Raw genomic sequence first — 21,149 nt, 5'->3', positions numbered from 1 at the left:
AAGTGTCATAGCACAAGACTACATAGTCACACCAGTTCAACCCAACATAATACCAGTTTGACACAAGGGGTTATAAATAGTGATAAGTAATGGAATGAAAGCTTTAATTTATTGAATAAAGACAGATAATATGGATGTTTCGGGTTTCCCCTTTATCAACAAAACATGATGAATGAAAGATGAATGAGAGATATTGACAAAACACGATGATGCCATTCTCACATCTCTCATTCATTCTTAGAGTTTCATTCATCATGTTTTGTTGATAAAGGGGAAACCTGAAACGTCCACATATCTGTCTGTTTATTAAATTGAAGCTTATATTTCACTGCTTATCGTTATTTTCTCCTTCAAGCTTCAAGCAGCAACATTTTCAATGGGTTACAAATAGTCCCGATCCACAACAAGGATATAAAGCCACTTGGTAGGGGCAAATAACAAGGCTGGGGACTCCAACTCTCTCTCACCCTCAGGAGAATTCCATTCACAACACCATAAAAATGCGATCAACGATAAGTGATCTTTATTTCACAATAAGTAACATAACATGGCCAATAATAGTATTTAATATAAAATATAAAAGCGTACCCTTTAAAGAAAGAAATTAATCCTTAATTGTGAAAAAAGGAAAATTCCCAAAATGTTATCAAAATTGTGGTAGTTTGAAGATAAAGTTTTTGTTTTTTTTAAGGGTTTTACGGCGCTTGCAACACATTAAGGTCATATCAGCGCCAGTAAAAAGGAAGAAAATGGGATAGTAAAAAGTTCTAGAATTACAATTAAAGCACCCAAGAATAGGTAAGACAAAGGGGAATTTGTTCAAATAGGAAATAGATGTAGATTCCAAGAGCACACTATCAAATTACTTTGAGATCACCTAAAAGTCTCATCCAGACACAAGCATAGGTCCCAACTAAGAGGGATACACTCAAATGTTTAAAAATCATATATAATATGTAAACAGAACAATACAGTGTATAACAGTAAGACAAAAGATATCATCTCCCAAAACTCTAACTATACATTTGACTTTCCCTCCCAGCTAGGGTATCCGGCCAGGGCCTGGACAAAACCAAGTAATCTAATTCCAACACAAAGACAGTAATAGACCTGTAAACGGGCTCTATAAAAATTGACTGAAACTGAAACTCTTCGTAATTTAATTCGTCGTAGCGGTAAAATCCAAAGAATCAAAATGAAAGGTAAACAGCAAGCTCACTTGAGCAAAGCAATGGCAGAAAACTCATTTGCGTGGGAATTAATTAGGCTACTTACCATTGTTCCTCATAATTAGGTACCCAATCATTGAAGAAACTAGAAACGGTCAACCGTTTGTTTACAATATGAGGCAATTAGATGTGCTTGTAGCAATCATTTAACTTTCGATTTGAAGGTGTCTACATAACGCACTTCTGGTGTTTGAATTTTTCTTTTTCATACTTTTTCTGTCCTTCAAGTAAATGTGGTCAATGTTGGCTTAGACGAAACAGTGAAATTTATCGCTCAGCGGATCAGTTAAAATTGGCTACCATTGGGAACACGATAGGTTTGGAAAGTGAAAAAATAATTTCACGAAAGTTGTGTGAAAATACACTGGGATGTGTTCAGACACGGCGCTTAGCCTTGGCAATATCTCTCTCTAGTCAGCTGATCCTGCGTAGGACGTTGCTTCCCGAACTTTCTTGCGAAACAGATTACGGTTTTCCGCCAGTCTACTTGCTTGAGTTGCTGTCATTCCCAGCCATTCGCATATATCTTGTTCCCAGCTTCTTGTTGGTCTACCTCTTCCTCTCTTGCCGTCTACCCTTGTCTGCAGAATGTGCTTTTCTAATGATTCGTGGCGAGATTCTTGGCAATATATCCATTGTTAATATAAATATAAACGGCCCATGAGCTATGCGTAGCGCTGTGGAACATTCCTAATTAACTTTAGTCATTCGACTATGACTCATGAATTCTTTCTTTATTCAATTCTTTTTTCCCTTTTTTAAAATATTTGAATTTGACGAATTGACTGATTTCAGTTAATTGACTGAGAATTTACAGGTCTACCTCAGTAAGCATATTGGAAAACAGATATAGGGGGATAGAAAACACAGTAAGTGCCTCCCTACCCACTAAGGGAGGTAAAGAAACCCAACCCAGAAGAGCATAATGTCAATAATAAATTAAATGATTTAATTCGTAGGTGCAAGCAACTGGACCTCAAAAAGCCTGCAAGTCTACTTATGACCAGACATATAATCTGAAAAAGCCTGCAAGATTACCTCGTCATTTTAAGTCTTGTTCTCAGCATCTAGTCTTCATAATAGTAGTCCACAATTGTTGTATGTTTAATCCAAAGGTTATAATGCAGTAATGTGTTAAGTTTCTTGTCACAAGTTGCACAATTTTAAAATATACAAAAACAGAAATAAAACAAAAATCAATCAAATCCAATCGCAAAAGCCGGCGACGTTTTTTTCGGTAATCCAATCAGCCGGCAGGCCGGCTGTAGCAGGCACTCTTGCACCCATGTTAATTTGAAACTGATATGGTAGACCATAGGAAAATTACTTCATTATAATTATATCAAATCTGCTGTAGATGGCACGACATCTGTTTAAAAAGTTTTTACGAGATAAAAAATTGAAATAAATATTAAAATTTTTTATCAGAAGGCTAAAACGATGCCTGACCTGATAAATAATCACATACCTTAGTATCCTGAAATCATAAAATCAAGATTTATCTCTTTGACAAGTCAAGGGTCATCATAAGCTATAATATGAAATACAAGTTGTCTTTGATTTCTTTGTTTTCTTTTTGCTTTTGTTTTTTTTTTTTTTTAATGCTGTTCCTTTCTTTCCTTTTGTTTTCGTTTTTTAAAGAGAAAAGCAAAACGCAAATATAAAGCTTAATTTGAATTAACTTAGGCGCTTAAATTGTTATATAAATCAACACAAGTTAATTATTAGTAAACGATTTGCTGTAAAACAACGCAGCCAGATTGTCGAACATAATCTAGATTAATTTTGCAGTAGCAATTGAAAATTGGAAATCGTGTTAGGAATTCTAAATCAATAAATAATCTTTACAATTATAAATCTATTCATCCAACATTACTTTTCCTCAAAAGTTTATTGATTAACTCAATTGTTAAAACGATGTTATGCTGCCAATAAATGAACTTAAAACAACAGTTAAAACAAAAGTTTAATATGGTCAATTCATTATACTTGCATTGTAGAAATCATATATTTATTTTTTTTTAATCACAATAATAGGTCATATTATTAATGAGCTATACACTCAAATAATGTTTGTTTGTTTTTAAGGGTTTTACGGCACTTGCAACACACTAGGGTCATATCAGCGCCAGTAAAAAGGAAGAAAATGGGATAGTAAAAAGTTCTAGAATTACAATTAAAGCACAAAAGAAAAGGTAAGACAAAGGGGAATTAGTTCAAATAGGGAACAGATATAGATTCCAAGAGCACACCGTCAAAGTACTTAGTTTGAGATCACCTAAAAGTCTCAAGACACAAGCACAGGTCCTAACTAAGAGGAATACACTCAAATGTTTACCACTCATAAAATATAATATGTAAACTAAAAATAATACAATGCATAACAGAGAGATGATTTACAAGGAAAAAAATATCATCTCCCAAAACTATAACTATACATTCGACTACTATATCCCTCCCAGCCAAGGAACTTCGGCAAGGATCAGGACAAAACTAAGTAATCTCATTCCAAGACAATGACAGGAAACAATTGGAAAACGGGTATGGGGGGATAGAAGACACAGCATGTAGCTTCCTGCCCACTATGGGAGGTCAGACACTCAAATAAAAGCATTACTAAATCATGGACATCTTCTAAATCAAACAGTGAAACAAAAATGTAGAATCACTCAACTAAAAACATTATGTGGAGAAGTAATTTTCATATTTCGAGACTTACTAAATCAACAAATTTATTAAAATCTCTTGTAATCAGAATGAAACAGTTCGCTTATCCCAATAAAAAAGAGAATCTAGCTAACAGACCTCATTATATCAAAGTTCATGCATAAATTGTTGAGAGGAACTGGTGCATAATTCTGATTGTTTCTAAGAACACTATTGTTTTTATATAGTTCATTGATCATGGTCACCAGAACTCTCTTCCAAATCAAGTCAGCATGGAAACTTTGGAAATTTTCGTCCAAAAATACTGTGCATAACAAAGGACAGACTGATACAACTTAAATAAGAGACTTGAGCAATTTTCTATTTCAAAACAACGATGTGGAGAAACACAGTTGAAACAAAGTATTTCAAAATAATATCATATTAAAGTTGCTAAATTTAAACAAAACTGATCCAATTCAGAATGAGAATCATTTGACTGACTGATTGACTAAAAAGTTTTAAAAATGTACATAAAAAGAATTTGAGAGGCGGTGAGAGATAACTCTTTACTTAGACCATTTTCTTATAATCTACACCTCCAAAGGCATTGGACAGTTGGAATAGGCAATTGTTGGGCATGTAGAATTAAACGAGCAGGAGTGTTCACGGTTGTTAATTCTTTTAATAAGAAAACGTGCAATGGTAATCGCAGTTTTCACCATCTACATTGGGTATATTTAACGCCCATGTCTGTGACATGTAAGGTGCGTTACACAATTCTTTAAAAAAAAAAAAAATAACAAAATAATAAAAGACAAACTGACAACTTGAATTTTTGTATTTGATATATAACATGAAAATATATTCTCTATCCAAATTAAGCCCCAATTTTTATAGTTAAGATTACACAGCCCCATAGCAATCACTAGAATCGTTTTGGAGTGAATATCTAATCACAGCTATAATATCAGTAAGGTCCCCGTTCAGGGTGTACATGAAAAAAAATCACTTGTTTTCACTGTTTCAACTTTTCAGAACCACCAGTCCTTTCCACACACAATGTCTAAAAGGGAAGACATTTCATTTGTGCATGTCTGCCTCTCTTCAGAGCATGCGTATGAAATAGTTGCAAATAGTATTTTGTTGGGGGTTGAAAAAAAAAAGAAAATAGAATTTTAGGCACCAAGACCACAACTTTGAAACCCAACTTGCTAGACCTTCTCAAGATTTGGAAAGACATCCCTCAAACAGAAAATCTGTAATATGTACAGCACTTTCAATGAGACCCAGATGTGTTGTAGTCATCAACAACTGTTGAGCTGAGCTTGAACTTTTTTTTTTATATCGCGCAATATCCACTAAAATGTGCTCAAAGCGCTTTACAAGGGGTCCCTGGTCAACAGCAACATTTAACATGTAGGACGGGACATGACACCTGTCAGGCGATATTACATTTTTTCGGACAAAGACAATGCTGTTAACGGCCAGGTACTCATTTTACACCTGAGTACGGTGAGAGAATGTGAGTAAAGAGCCTTTTCCAAGGACTCAACTATGCGCCGAGTGAGGCTCGAACCCAGGACCTTCCGATCCGAAAGCGAGTGCCATACCACTAGACCACATAGCCGCACAAAAGGGACAAAAAAGGATATTATTCCTGCAACTTTTTGTTTTAATGAAACATTCCGTGGGTTTTTGACAAAAAAAAATGTTCTTGTTACTTCATTCTATTGGAAGCATATTAAATATTATTTCAAGTAAGTTTCTTAACATTATCTTTGTTTCACTATATATTGTTCAAGGTGGTCACTTATTTTTGAGAATGAGTATATATGAACTTTATATTCATATATTCAGTGCAATGGTCAATACCCATATACAAGTTTAAGTCACAGTGTTAAACATAGTTAATTCATAAAAAAAAAAGCTTTATAGCTAAAAATTTGATTTAATTTTCTTTTTTTTAAATATGGGGAAAGAAGAAGGGGAAAGAGGAAGGAGATTTTTAAAATACAGAAAGTAAAGAAGTGCCAGTAGAAAACAAAGAAAATAAATATATCAGCCAATCGATGTCAAATGCATTGTGACTGATTCATCCATTTATGACTCAATTTGCATCAACTTGACCATCCAGAGGCTACAACACCAGCTTAGTCCTGGATTTGACTCCCATACATCACAATATTTATTTCCTGCTTTCTCCTACCAATTCTCTTTTTATTTATCATCACCAATTCAAGCCCCTCTCCCTTCATGCCGTAATCAGACTAGTTCCATATTTCCATCCAAACGTTGTTTCTCTGTTGGGGTATTTTCCTCAAAGAGAAGTGCTTGTGTTTGGTCAACATCATGCTTAGAAGGACTCTGGATGCTAGACATTCTGTTGATGACAAAAAATATATCTTATATGAGATCACTGTGATTTTTAGCTAATCAAAGGTCAAATTATAAAAACGTTTTAAACCTGTGAATTTTATGTGCCTAGAGTTGTTTTGCTTACAAGATGAGGTGCACTATAAATAAACTTTATCATTATTCTTATCAATCCCATAACTACACCCATTTGACCATGAAATAAGTGACTGGATGCGAATGGTTTCTTTCACAGAGAAGCGTCTCAATGTTTACTATAAAATCAAAAGTTTTGTTAGTTTATTTAACAATGATATTCGTACAGACTTTACAAGAGACTAAAACATCCTTGGCCACATGGACGAACTAACATCTGTTAGATTAATTGTTATTGAGCGACAATGGTGGTGTTTCCAGTGTATTACATAAGAAAAATTATTTATAACCCCTACAGGTTTACATGTCATGATTACAGTTTTCTATAAGACAGGTTCTCAAATGGTCAAGAAGATAGAAGAGAGGTGGGGTGGGGGGAGGGGGCATTGCCTTAACAAAAGTAGTCAGTCTCCAGTTGAGAGAATTTATAAAACAAAACAAAACAAAACACACACACAATCACACATGCACACACACACACACACACACACACACACACACACAAACACACATATGCACATATTTTTTTTAATGATTTAAAACAAAAATTCTTCGATTCTTACCCTGCTAAAACTTATCTGGGAAATCTTAATCAGACTTTACTGGGCAAAATAATACTTTTGGTAAAGTGTCACCTAAATGTTTCTGAATCCTCCCATCCCAGATGTCTTTGCTAAATATCCCACTCTACCTAAAAACCTGGTAATGATTGTAATCCAAGAAATGGATTATTTCAATATGATCACTACGTTATTCATACATTTCCCTTACGACAGAGCAGTTCTGTTTTTCTCCAATAATTTTTTTTACATATTCTTATTTAAAATCAAATAATAAAAATCTTAACTAAACTGAGTGTTTTAACTTAAGAATGGATCAGGCAAACATAGAGTGAGTAAACTGTAATAATATAGCCTGACTGAGTCAGTCAATGTATTTAAAGAACATACCTTGCCGTTAATCAAATAAAAGTATTTTATTATTTCTTGCCACAGAGCCTCAGTATGTCAAGCTTTAATACATACGACAACAGCACTGTATATATCTCTAATTCAGAAAAAAAAAAAAATCCTCCTCATGAGTGAAACAGTTGGATTCAAACTTTTTGGATCATAATTAATTGACATTATATGCTCTCAAATGGCCAACTTTACACCCTTTTGACGGTATTTCCAGTGACCCTTGTGATTCATTTGATACTCATCTAGTTCAAAATGTGTGTTTCTTTTCTTTTAGCTTTGTACACAAACTTTAAAATCACAATAACAATGATATAGTTTTTCTAATAGTTTCAAAATCTCGGTGCAAAGTGCTTTGCAATAGACTAGTGTTCTATCCAAAAGATAATGTAAATGTTGCTGCTCGAAGCTCGAAGAAATAGATAATAATGTGAAATAATGTGCCGTCCTTTAGATCTGTCACACCACTAAACAACATAGAAAATATAGGGAAGCAGAATTGATACCAACACTGAACACCCTTTCACCTCATGGCATGAACTCGAGACGGGACCTAATTTAAGTATTATACTACCTTTTTCATCCATCATCATTTTCTTTTATTATATATGTATCATTACTACTTTGACTACAACAACTACTACCACTACTAATACTGCCACTACTCCTACTACTACTACTACTACTACTACTACTACTACTACTACTACTACTACTACTACTACTACTACTACTACTACTACTACTACTGCTACTACTACTACTACATCAGTCTACAAGTTTTTATATTTCACTTTCTAAACTGCATTACACAGTTCCTCCCCGCCTCCCCTCTTTTCACTTAATTAATTGCACACCTTTTAGAAATATCTAGTATTCTATTTTAATTCGTGCTTCCTTACAAAGGAGCATACTATTTCCTGCCAACCAATGTTTTGTTTATTCATCTTAACTACGCCACTATCACATTATCTCATTCATCTGTGGTGTTTCATTCATCCTGTTTTGTTGATAAAGGGGAAACCCAAAACGTTCATTTGATATGTTTTTTAAAATTAAATTGAAGCTTACATTCAATTTCACATTATTATCTATATCCAAAGGATAGTAAGCAATTGCTATTTTCTGCTTCATGCTTTAGAAACTGGGATAAACTCAGGCTCTGAAGGACTATTTTCTTTTTTTTTCTTTTTTTAAATGGCAATGCAATTTTATTCAAGTAACCTATTTGCATGATTTTCTAATGGAATCGTTTTAAATCATTTATAGTCCATGGATAACTGATTGATAAAATGTATGGTATTCATACGCTATCTTTCTAATTTATTATTTTTTTAAAATGATATATTTTGTACAAAAGTAAGTCATCTTTCCTCTCATTTTGTGTGGTAATAAATGGGCTATGGGAAAAGCTATTAATTGACACATCGACAAAAAGTTATACAAACTCCATTGAAGAGTCATTTAGTAATAAAAAGATGGTAGCAGATTTTTCAAAAATCTATTTTTAACAAAATTAAACAGACCTGTAAATACCGGAAAATCCCCCGAATAATGTGAACTTTTTTCAAAACGAAAATTAGTTTCTCCATCATTCTCAATAACTTTTAGGTCATTGGAATAATTTAATCAGGGATTTTGAAATGGAGGAAAACGAACTTAAGGTTTCAAGGAATCAGTGGTGAATTCAAAAATTAAAAGTTGACAGTAAAAATGTAAACAGAAGTCCTTCTCTGGTAACAACTGCAGTTTCAATCATTAGAATATATCGACTACATAATGGATGAGCACGTTTGGAGACACAACACCATCCAAAAATCAGTGATAGAGGGAAAAGTAGCTGGCAGAAAGGCACGGGGCAAACCAAGAAAGTCCTTAATAGGAAATGTGGAGGCAACAACTGGCAAAAAGATAACCAACTGCTCGGTAATGGCCCTTGAGCGTGAAGAATGGCGTTCCATGACATTTGAGCTTTGTTGGGACACAGAACTCTGGTAAGTAAGTAAGTATAATGGCTAAGAAAGGAGTCAAACTTAGTTGATGCTAAAAATTGTACAGACATTCTGATTCGCTGGTTCAACTCAAGTAAGGAAGCAACCAAGAGTTCAGTTTGCACATCGACAAATGAGACTCGGGTTACCAAACTGAAAACAACAGTCGAAGAGAAGCGTTCGGCTAATTGTTTTTGGGTTTTCTCTCAAAACTATTTTTTTAAACTTTACAGAGGATGGAAGAAAGTTAGATTAATTGATTGTTGACCCATACTGATGAGCTGGTATACTGATTATTGTTGGAGGATTTAAGGGGTTGATTAATAATTCCCATTAATAACCATTATTATGAAACACAGAATGAATGAATGAAATGGAAGACGCAGAAGTTGGTAATCCGGGCTTTGTCTGATCCAGCATGGTAGGTCCAGATTTAATTAAAGCATCCCATAAAGCAATGTTAATGAAAATGGGAAGGAAGTATCACAGTAATATATTTAAAATGAATACATAAGGGTTATAATGATTAAATAAATGTGAAAATTAGATAACGAATGTAAGTTTTGGATGTATAAAATGCATCATAAAATCGTGTGCATTCAATATCAATAAGAAACCATCACCACAAGCATCAAGCAAAATCAGTATTAGCCAGTATTATAGACAGCAGCTTAAAATAAAAACACTACAACGGTAATAACAACATTACTTAAAATTAAAATTAAAATGTTAAAGAGGCAAACAGCGAAGAAATGAAAAGATTTAAAGATACAGATGATTTTATCTTCATATTTAACATTAGTATTTTCTGTCCATTGAAAAAAAATAATCCGTTGTTCGACTTTTTGCAAAGTTAAGGCAGATTGTTCTATTATGCCTTTCTTTGTTTCGGGGTTTTGGTTTTTTTATTACAAAGACCCTACCAAGATAGTTGATTTGTTCCAAACACAATATATATTGTTGCCTGAGATTTGACATAAAAGCACTATTTTGCAGTTTTAATTGATCACTTCCAATTAGCATCTTCCATCCAATACACCATGCTCCATTTTGGTCTATTTCCCCTGTCTCTTAGTAAATAAAACTACCTTAAAATGGAACATGCTAAAGGCGCGGAGGGAGGGGGAAGAGGGGGAGATAATGGATAGAGATCGTCATCTTTACTATTTTTAAAACGATTTCTAAATACTTGATAGGAAGTAAACAACAGAGGCAGATTGCAACTACAAGTTTGCTAACTCCTATATTAGTAAGAATTTGGAAACAGAGGAGAAAAAAAAAATTACCATTCTTGACTCTTTCAAACTGTCTGCCTTAATATGACTGAAAAGTTCAAATATAAGACACATTTACTATGAGCATCAATTAGTAATTAATTCACTGTCACGTTTTTATTGCCTGCTTTAACTTTTTTGCTTTCTTTCCAATCTTTGTGTATTTCTTTTTTCTTTTTTTTTTCTTTTCAATTTATACTTATAATATATCAACCAAATAAAGAACGGAAAAAAAAAAAAGAGAGAGAGAGAGAGAAGAAGAGGGGCCTTTACTTTGATGATATGTCACAAATGAAATCATCTCTTGCGGAAAATGGTCATGTTGTCGTCGTGGAGGAGCTTGAGTACCTTAATGACCCTGAAGGTGATGCCAGCCTCGATACAATTGTGCTGGAACAGCTGATGGTAAAATGTCAGACTAAGAACGATCCAACCCGGTGTCCAGATAAGGCCTGACTTCTCCTGGACCCACATCTCCACAATGAAGAAAACGAACAGAAAACATCATACTGGCTCGGTCGTCGCCCAGCATAAAAAGGACCGCGTGTCTGCTGAAGGAAGTTCAACAGATGGATATGTGAGCTAGACTCCTACACTAACACTAACCCTCTACCTCCTATCGCAATTTGTGCAAGAATTAGAATACTCTCCCTCAACGTTGAAGTGATTTCCAAGGCCAAATGTGAATACCCGACCCAAGAAAAGGTAAGACAAAGTGAAATTGGTTCAAATAGGGAATGGATGTAGATTCCAAGAGCACACTATCAAAGTACTTTGAGATCACCTAAAAGTCTCATCCAGACACAAGCACCGGTCCCCACTGAGAGGAATACACTCAAATATTTACAAATCACATATAACATGTAAACAAAAATAATACAGTACATAACAGAGAGATGATTTACAAGGAAAACAAATATCATCTCCCAAAACTAACTATATATTTAACTGTTTCCCTCTCAGCCAGGGTATCCGGCCAGGGCCAGGACAAAACCAAGTAATCTTATTCAAAGACAACACAGAAAGCAAGTTGGAAAATAGATAAAGGGGGATAGAAGACACTGTAAGTACCTCCCTGCCCACTATGGGAAGTCAGGATCCCCACCCAGATAAATGAAGCTCCCAGAACATCACGACTCAAATCCAGAAAGCCTTTCTACCACTCAAAACTGAAAAACTTCGATATTGGGGAAGCCTGGAGGAAATATTGGACAAATACCATGCCTGAAGGAGGTGGGGTATTCAAAGACCCAACGGAATTTATGCCAGGCTTTAGGAATGGCAATCGAAAAACTGTGGGTCGCTTCAAACCGACTACTGAAAACATGCATCGATGGGATCTGAGGGTGTCAGCCAACTGTCCCCACTGTCAGGGAATGCCAGAGACAACAGACCACATAATCTTACACTGCCCTGTGACGAGATTGGTGGGAGGTTTCGAGGCTGTCCTCAACTGCAGTGATGAATTTAAAGACTGGCTGGAGACTTCCAGTGTGGAGATGTATTCATACTACTAATGAAATCATGCAGTTTCAAGCAAAAATTAAATGAGAGAATGCAACACAATAATATGTTAAGACATAAGCAACGTTTTATTATCTGAATTCAAATACCCCCTCAAAAAATTGAATTTTTGGGGGTCTTAATGGCACATGAATACAAAAACCATGTGCTTTTAACAATAAATAATTCCCTTTCTTGGGTTTTCTCACAGGACTAATATGTCAAAAAAACAAAAAAAACCAGCAAAGTAAAATTGTTTGCAATGTATACATCCTTAATTTACATTTATTGATTTTATCGTTTTAAAATTTTTGATCATCAGTGCTTATTTCATCGGTAGTATTTACGGCGTCATTACAACCTTATGGCTATGTATGGAAAGAAAAGCAACATGACATTTGTACAAAGACTAACAACATAATTCATTATTCATGCAAACTAACTGCTATCATCTCATGCCATAGGCTGAAATAGACAGGAAGTTGAGCATGGATTTATAGAAATACAGGTAGAAGGGAATGATTTTTAGAGCACTCTGTCTTCTTCTCAATGATTTTAGTGAGTTGAAATTCGGCCACTTGGCATTTAATGTTTTGCACCTGCCTATGAACATTGAGGGTCCATTGAAAAAATAATTGTATCATTGCTGCCCTTTTGGGATCCAAGCAATAATGTCTTAACGAGTCTAATGTCTAAGGAACAGACTTAACAGGAAGGTACCATCATATTTCTTATTCTTTTGGATTTTCAATATCGAAATCAGTCAGTCTTCAGGAAGTAGAGAAGTAAAAGATTCTATTATTCCTCTAAAATAGTTCTTATCTATATTCTGGGTACCTAACCTGGGCCTTCGCAAAGTCCTAGGTTTGAGAGTTTATGCCAAGATGAGAGTCATTTAAATTGATAAATATTAAACAAGTTTTCTGATCAAATTTTAAAACATCTGATCCAGAGAACAGCGGTGAACTGATTAAGGACATAATGCTTCTTCACTCCATCATAATGACTATCATGGAATTTTTTTTCCTCCTAAGTATGGAAAAATGCAATTATGATACTATATATAATCAAAATTGTGATTTTAATTGTTATGGAGTTTATCAAAATTCCCTTTACTTGAAATTGTTTGATTTAGTTCTTTGTGAGTGTGCATTACGAATAGTTTTCCACAGAGAGTCACTCTCTTTATTTTATAAAAAGGGGAAATTTAAAATCCTTTCTGTAACTCATGACACCATTCATCTTAAAGCAGTATAAAACTATAAAAGCATCAAAAACAAAGAAAAAAACAATTAAAAAAAAATCATCCATCTCAGGAAAGAAAGCAAAAAAAAAAAAAAATTCAACACGTAATGCGCTAGCATTACATGAACCCCAGCATAAGAAATGACATGAAAATGAAAACAAAACTCACCGGTACAACCAATGCTGGAACAAAGCAGCTCCCAATAGGAAAACAACACAGGCTATATAGATTGAGTCTCTACTCAAATGCTGATGGGATGTAGAGGAATAAAAAAAAAAATTTTGTTTTTAATTTCTTCTTAAGGAACATCATAAAAATTGTATTAACCTAACTTAATTTAGTATGGAAAATTTCACAAGGCATTAAATACTTAGACCAACAAACAGGAAATATGGATGTGGGATTAATCAGTGCCTACAAATCATTCGGTTCATGGACATCCAAGAAAAAGGAAAACAAAGGAGATTTAGTTGACAGGGGAAAAAAAACAAAAACAATTTAAGTAGATGTCATCAGCAATCTATACATGTGTAACCAGCCTGAGATCGCCCAATGTCTCACATAGAAACCTGCATGAGATCCCAACAAAAGGGTGATTTAAAACATGAGATGATATATGACTGACTTTTATTAACTTGCAAGATCATCTCATCTTTTGAGAATAAAGCACTCTGGTAGTCTCTATTAAGGAGGTATATCTCAAACTCAAAGCTCCTCATAATACATATCTGAATAATCTACCTTGTTGCCACAATTTGAATACACAATCAATAACATTTCTTTATATTGTTTGCATCACTGTGGTGTGGAAGTATTGCTTTGGACTCGAACACCACAATCTAATTGGGAATTTGGCATTTCCCACAATTTTTTCCACGTCTTTTCAGAGATTTACCTTAATTGCTGTTTCCCCGGCTGTATAGCAGATGTATCTGCCTTTGTTTGAAAATTAAACTTGTGCCTAACAAACTGCACTAAGTATTAATGTACTTTGTGCTCTCCTTAAAAAAAAAAAAAAAAAAAAACTTACACACTTTGGGTATGGCGTTTACTTAGGATGAAGGCTACATTATAACCTTCCTTTTTATTTGAGTTTTTATTACAGATCCTAGCTGGGTAGAGTTTGCTTTAAACTGAAAAAATCAACTTTGTTTTTCTCTTTTCCTGTTAAGGTCACTTTCATTTTAATTATATTTGTTATTTTCCTGATGATTCTTAATTTCTCAAGAGCTACCTTAAAGAAACATTTACGATGGTCTAAATTTTCTTTCTTTCTTTCTTAAAGGTGAAACGTTTTTTTGTTTTTTTTTTGTTGTTGTTATAATTCCATGGTTTTATCATCTTTCTTAAGTGATATGAGAGGATTTATAACTGAACATCTATTATGGACTTTAAAAAAAAGTCACATATCCATACACCCGAATGGCTCTCCTGTAACAAAGCTTCACAGCAAGGGCTAAGCTAAAACCTGGTAATATTATTCCAGGAAAGGGACATAAACCCTACATCATCATGAGGGATCCAAGATAAAAATTTTCCGACCACAGAAAAATAGTGTGTCGCGGAATGAGACAGACTTTTTATTACTATAATTACATCCAGGAACATAAACATAAATATACCACTATAAGATTTTCATTATGCTAAATGCTCTCCCAGGGCTACCGAATTTTTGTCTGCGATTTTAGTATGCTAATTTTTAGATCGCAGTTGTTCATATTAAGGTCATGAGTCACTTTCTAAACATGATCTGTGATAATCATCATCATCAGTAGGGCAGGTATCAAATATTATCAGAGTATATATTGTAATAGGAACAAGGAGCAAAGTAGCTATAATAATAATATATAATATATGGATATCATACCTGTAACAGAATGACCACAACTATCATATTTAACGGAATGCGGAAGATGTTCATTGTTGTGGCACGAGCTGTAATATGGAAGAAAAATAACATTCTCAATTACAAAATGGCATGTGACATCAAAAAGATATCTTTATTCTTATCAACGAAAAAGAAAGGGTGGGTGAAAACAAACTAGGGTAATTATGACAGGAAGTCTGAGATGCAATTTATACTTACTGAATAAAGATAGATAATCTTAAATAACACAAGGCTACAGATATCTTCAATTCAGTTGTGAGGACAACAAAATACCAATTATCACTTGCCTCATAAATTAATTTACTGTAATGTCATTGTTAACTGAACAGACCCTATTATTGGCACTCTAGCAAGTTGCTTCATTGCTTCTCTTGTTGTTATCCAAAAACAAAAAAATATATATATATATAAATAAAATTCAAACCTAAATGGTCAGAATAGAAGTAGAAATAAATATCACAATATCATGCATCACAATTAAAAGTTTCATTGAATTTTTTGCAAGTATTATATGTGGTGTGGAAAGATGCTGGACAACAGCTGAACTGGACTCACTCGATAACCAGGTTATTCATTGACTGACAGTGTGATACAATGAAATAACATGTTTGCATGTACAGAGTTGACGCTAAAAAGTACACAATGTGTGCTAGTTAATAAAATATGGTCGAATTGTCTGGCAAACATATTTCTAAGCCCATGGTGAGATTATTGGACATAATATGGTGTCGATTTTCACCAAAACGTAATTGTGTAAAATATATACAGTACACAAAATAATTCCATCATTCTCAATTATTCAATGAATTGTTCTGTGTCATTTTCATTCTTTCTACTTCTCATATTTATTCTTTCTTGTTAATTTAATTCGTGATCTCCTGTGGGAAAAAAAAAACAAACAAACAAAAAACAAACCCACAAGGCAATGGAACAGATTAACTTTCCTGATCTGAAATAATGACAAATTATACAAATGTATTTGGTCAAAGTAAAAAATGTAGCTAAAGTCTTTCAACGTTTGTCCAGACACAACACTGGCACCAATCTCTCATTTCCAAAAGTTTAATGGAATGATCGACTACTTTCTCAGCACATATTTGCCTCGCATGGTCCCATGGAAGGCAAAGATGCACACATTTCAATACCAAGATCCATAAATGAATAGCTGGTTCTGGATTGAATGCCAAATAATAACAATTAGTAGATGAAAAAAAGCTCACATTCTCATCATTGCCATTTTCAACATAATTGAACATAATATTTATGTCATATTATTGATCAGTAAACTTATATCAAAAGCATTGTTTGTGTTTCAATGTAAAAAAATACATCGTGCATTAATATGTCGATTTTTCTCAAGAATAATATGAAATAGGTTTTTCTTTCTTTTTTTTTTATCATTCCTTCAACCAATTATTTGCATCACATTCATTTAAAATAAGTATGAATGTTTATAATTGGAACGTTCAGTTTTAACAAATCTTTGAGTCACACACAAATAAACTTCAAAGTGGAGAAAAAATATTTAAAGAGAAATTTCATCACACAAAAATGATCCTTACGCTAAAATTAATGAAAAGAAGTATGTATCCTATATTACATGACTCCATCCTCTACGAAATCTCATACAGAGATTTTGTGCGTTTTAAAAAAACGAATGACTTAAAATATCAAAAATTAAAAGTCTCTTTACCCATTTTAATTTTTTGTATGAGAAAATTAATGTGATACTCTTTAGATTAAAAAAGAATTAATATGGAGATTACTGAATTTTTTCGTGCTGCATAGCTTTATCTTATAATCAAATATGTGTAAAAAAAAAAAACAAACAAAAAACAAACCCACAAGGCAATGGAACAGATTAAGGGGGTACTGTCACAATAAGGACAATTTTATTAAGTTTTATCAAAAATGATCTTTTCAATGCTTTTTCTGCAGTATTATGTGTGTCCAAGCATATTTCTAAAGACTTTTTGGAATAATTTCCACTATCGGTGTGTATGAGGTGGCATTTTAGGGGTACCCCGCCCCGAAAACTTCAGATTTTGGGAACAACTTTTCTCAAAAAGTGTCTATTCAATTTCACTGAAACTTGCTATGTAGGTGTCTTTAATACTGCTCTACATTATGTCAGAGGGATTTTTCTATTCTTATCCTAGTAAAGATTTTATAGCATCCGGAAGTCTTCAATCCGTAAAACTGTGAAAATTTTTTCCTTTTTCGCAGTTTTTACCCTTTTTGGACCCCCATATCTAAAAAAATAATGCTTATATTGCCAAAAGCCTCTGACATAATGTAGCCACACTATAAACACACAAGTGTGTGAAAGGAAAAAGAAATTGAATAGACAGTTTTTGAGAAATCTTGTTCCCTGCTATCCCACCCCCTAAGAAAATGACATTTTGAGAAAATGGGAAAAAACGAACATTCTCGTAGATTATACAAAATATAGTGTCATGAACCCCCTAAACTGTGTTGTTTTAGACCCAAGAATCATTCTCCTGTGGAAAAAAGATACAATTAGTTATGAATTTATAAAAATGGTACTTATCCGTTTGAGGTAATCCATCCAATGTCACGTGTCGTCTGGGACTCCGCAATCAGAAGCCGCCTGCAGCATACTGCTCACCGCCTTCCAGTTGATGTAAACGTTCTTCCTCCCTTGTCTGTGCTAACCTCCTCATCTCCCTTTTCCTTTTAAAGACAAATTCACCTGCTCTGTCTGCATTCTTTATCCTAACATTGTCCCTTTTAGTCGCATGCTCCACAAAATGTCGTCCCACACTGTCCTATTGCCGAAATGAAATCCTGCGATGCCTTTGCTCCCTTGTTGAATTCTCCTACTCCAATCCCACATGAAATTTCCAAACGCTGTCTCCCTACAAACACATGTTTTGGACACCTAGACCAAATCAAAGCATGGATGCTTTCATTTACATTCTGAGTCATTCCAAATAAACATCTCCCCAACAAATCATCATCAGTCAATCTAACATAAACGTCATGGATGTGTTCTGCTACAGTCGGTAGAATAAATGTGGTCATATGTCTGTCGTGGTCAGGTGCTGGCAGACCATTAGCCTTGGCTTTCATGTAGAAGCACCAAGAATCAATTCCTTCTGGGCAGTACTCATGGCGTGGCTGTTTATTGGTTGAGGTGCAGTGATAAAAGAAGCCCAAATTGCGCGTCGCATGTCGTCCACAGTACTGTTTGATCTAATGGCCCGCGTGTAATATTTCTGAAGTCTGGCGATCTTTGCCTTTGTCAATTTTCCTTTTCCATTCCCTCCTAACGTTACCTTTACCTTCTTCTTGTTGTCCACAGTCTTCCGCAATGCTGTTCCTAGTCTCTTCGCTACATGATTTACACACTCCCTCTTCTCAATTGTCATCCCCTCATACGGTCCCGAATTGTTTAGCTGCTTGATGGTGTTGCTGTCCCCGTCACTAATCATTGTTCTATATCTAAGTCCATTCCGCTCTACAGATCTACTCCACATATTCACAGCCGCTACCTGTTCCATACTACCTGATGATCCTACATGGTTCCTATCACACTCCTCCTTATGGCCACTCAAGAATTCTGCATACCTATCACTATCCCCCTTCAGCTTGTCTCCTACTGTCACACACTTATGGCAATACTTAGAAAGAACCTCATGGTCCACTACAAGTCCTGTTCTGTTCTCTATCACACATCCTATCCCTAACATTGATTTATGTCCCCTCGTGTGCCAACTACCATCATACGAAACATCAACATCAACAATTGGTTGCCCTGCCTGCTCAGGATACGCTCGACGAACAACATCAACAGCTTCAGAACGGAGACGAGACGAATAATGGCGAACTGGCGGTGGATGGCCTTCTGGTGGCGAAGAAAGGTCTTATGATGTAGTACAGGCATATCCATCATGCCGCAAAATGAGGCTAAGCCAGCCTGTCCACTTCCATTAGCCAAGGATGAAGCGACTCCACGACGATTAACTTCAAATAGTTATCTTTTTTACGAGATGTATAAAAGGACGATATAACTTTTGAACATGATTTACAAGACAAATGTAGACGAATGGCAAGACCAACAGAAGAATCACGTGAAACCTCCAACGTAGACTGGAAACAAAAAGGGCAGAGAAGACAATCAACAAGATCCTGGAATACAATCAGCTGCACGATGGTCGAACATTCCAATGAAGACGAAGATGCAGGCTCAGACGTAGAGGCAAAGAAATCCAACTTACGAGCTGATGATGAAGAAGCAGAAGCTGAAGCTGTTGGTTGCGGCGAAGAAAAATATGATGGAAATAAAGGTGAAGTCGCTGCGTGGGGCGAAGATGTCACAGAAGATGTGGATGCTGGCTCTGGTTCATTAAAAAATCTCTGCTTCTTCGCATCCCTTGCCTTCTTCAAAACATCTTTCCGTGACTTCCTTTTCATGCTGCTAATGGAAGCATTGAAGGTGGAAACCTTGGCTCTAGGCATGACAAACTGTGAAAATAAATAAATAAAATATACCATAATAAATTAAACAAAAAAAAAAAAAAACAAAAAAAAAAAAAATATATATATATAAAATAAATAAATCGGGGGTTAGCTTAGCTCAGCGTTACGGTCTTTGCTTCGTACCGGAAAGGTACCGAGTTCGATCACCAGCCTCTGTGCTGTGTGGACTTGAGCAAGCCATCTCGCCCTAGCTCAATTTGCGGCGCAGCACTGCGGTTGACGCCTTGGTTATTCCAATCTACCCTTGGAATAGACCCTGGAGAATAATTTCCACTATGGGATGAATAAAGGGGTTTTAAAAAAATAATTTTATTATAACATTTTTATTGCACCCCCTACTGCTAAGCAGTGTTGGAATCAGCCCAAAGTTTTGCCTTGAAAAGCACAAAAGATACCCACACATAAGAATTCTGGCTACCAATCATAGTTAAGCACAGATCTGGTATTGCTTTGGATCAAAGAAAAAAAAAAACATTAAAGAAATTAAAAGAGCAGGCAGAAAGGCCGCTTTCTGGGCAAAATGAATTCCTACCACAATAAGGTAACAAAAGTCACAGTGGGCTGACCACCTGCTTGGCTAATGCCTTGGTCTAGAGTAATTTCACTTTAAAGTGGCCCTACACTGAAAGGTGAAAAGGCAGAAACTATAGATCAGAAAGAAAGAAACGCCTTTAGGTCAAGAGACGAGAACCATACCTCAGAGCATTGAAAGCACCCCCCCCCCCCCCCACACACACACACAGACTCTTGTAGAATGATGGTTATAAAAAAAAAATAAGCACAATCTAGATAATCTCTAAGTTCTAACTCACTGACGTCAATGGTAATCCAAGTCTAAGTTAGCTTTCGACGTCTATCTGTCTGTCTAAGATCTACTATAGATCGGCGTTTAGTTATCTCCTTATTCAAGCTCAATGATCTTCACTAGTCTAATGTAAATCAAAGAAAACAGTATGGTTCTTAATAATCGTATTAAAAATAAAATTAAAACAAAAATTAGCCTTTAGAATTATTTACGAGCAGCATTCTCTTTTACTATCGTCAATGTTTACATTTTAGAATGGAATGCACACTTTGAGACTGTAACCGGTCAATCTGATTCCACTAGTAATAAATAAATAGACATACTTACTGGCTAAAGCGGTATCCAGGCGTCGAAATGATTATCTACCAATTCTTGGTTCTTTGGAAAATGATGATAAAACTTTGCAAATAAGTAAATGGAGTGAAGTTTGTCATGAAATGATCAAAAATCAGTTCGAATCGAAGCGTAAGTAAACGTAGTCGAATGCTCCGGAAATGTACCCGTTGTTATGTCACGTGACTGAAAACCGGGTTACGATTGGTCTTGGAATGTGAGCTAAAATTTTCCATGACGGTAATTACTAAAAATAACTCC

At 35.0% G+C, this 21,149-nt stretch overlaps 2 protein-coding genes across 5 annotated transcripts in view; both read right to left on the bottom strand.

Moving 5' to 3' along the window:
• Window positions 1-3,239: 3,239 nt before the first annotated feature.
• LOC144974919 (molybdate-anion transporter-like) overlaps window positions 3,240-21,149 on the bottom strand; it is a 56,909-nt gene continuing 38,999 nt past the window's right edge. For 3 of the 4 annotated variants that reach the window (XM_078918430.1, XM_078918431.1, XM_078918429.1), the window contains 3 exons: window positions 15,227-15,294; window positions 13,528-13,607; window positions 3,240-6,258 (listed from right to left, as the gene is read on the bottom strand). In XM_078918430.1, the coding sequence (XP_078774556.1) occupies window positions 6,141-6,258; window positions 13,528-13,607; window positions 15,227-15,294 (266 nt within the window). In that variant the 3' untranslated portion in view covers window positions 3,240-6,140. Of the gene's footprint in view, window positions 6,259-10,622; window positions 10,660-13,527; window positions 13,608-15,226; window positions 15,295-21,149 lie in introns of all 4 variants that reach the window. The other variant, XM_078918432.1, reaches the window with a different exon arrangement.
• On the bottom strand, window positions 19,178-21,013 carry LOC144975542 (uncharacterized). The gene is made up of 2 exons (XM_078919703.1): window positions 20,883-21,013; window positions 19,178-19,735 (listed from the first exon to the last, which is right to left on the bottom strand). The coding sequence occupies exon 2, from the start codon at window positions 19,727-19,729 to the stop codon at window positions 19,178-19,180; it is 552 nt and encodes a 183-aa protein (XP_078775829.1). The 5' UTR covers window positions 19,730-19,735; window positions 20,883-21,013.

This window comes from Berghia stephanieae, chromosome 6, assembly GCF_034508935.2.
Source record: "Berghia stephanieae isolate SIO BIC M18660-M18661 chromosome 6, UCSD_Bste_1.3, whole genome shotgun sequence".
In the NCBI taxonomy this organism is placed as follows: Eukaryota; Metazoa; Mollusca; class Gastropoda; order Nudibranchia; family Aeolidiidae; genus Berghia; species Berghia stephanieae.
Note: the sequence above shows the minus strand (reverse complement) of the source record. Positions and strands in the feature narration are given on the sequence as shown.

Bases quoted from the DNA above. Each gene is read 5' to 3' on its own strand.
- LOC144975542 (XM_078919703.1), bottom strand. From the start codon at position 19,729: ATGCCTAGAGCCAAGGTTTCCACCTTCAATGCTTCCATTAGCAGCATG.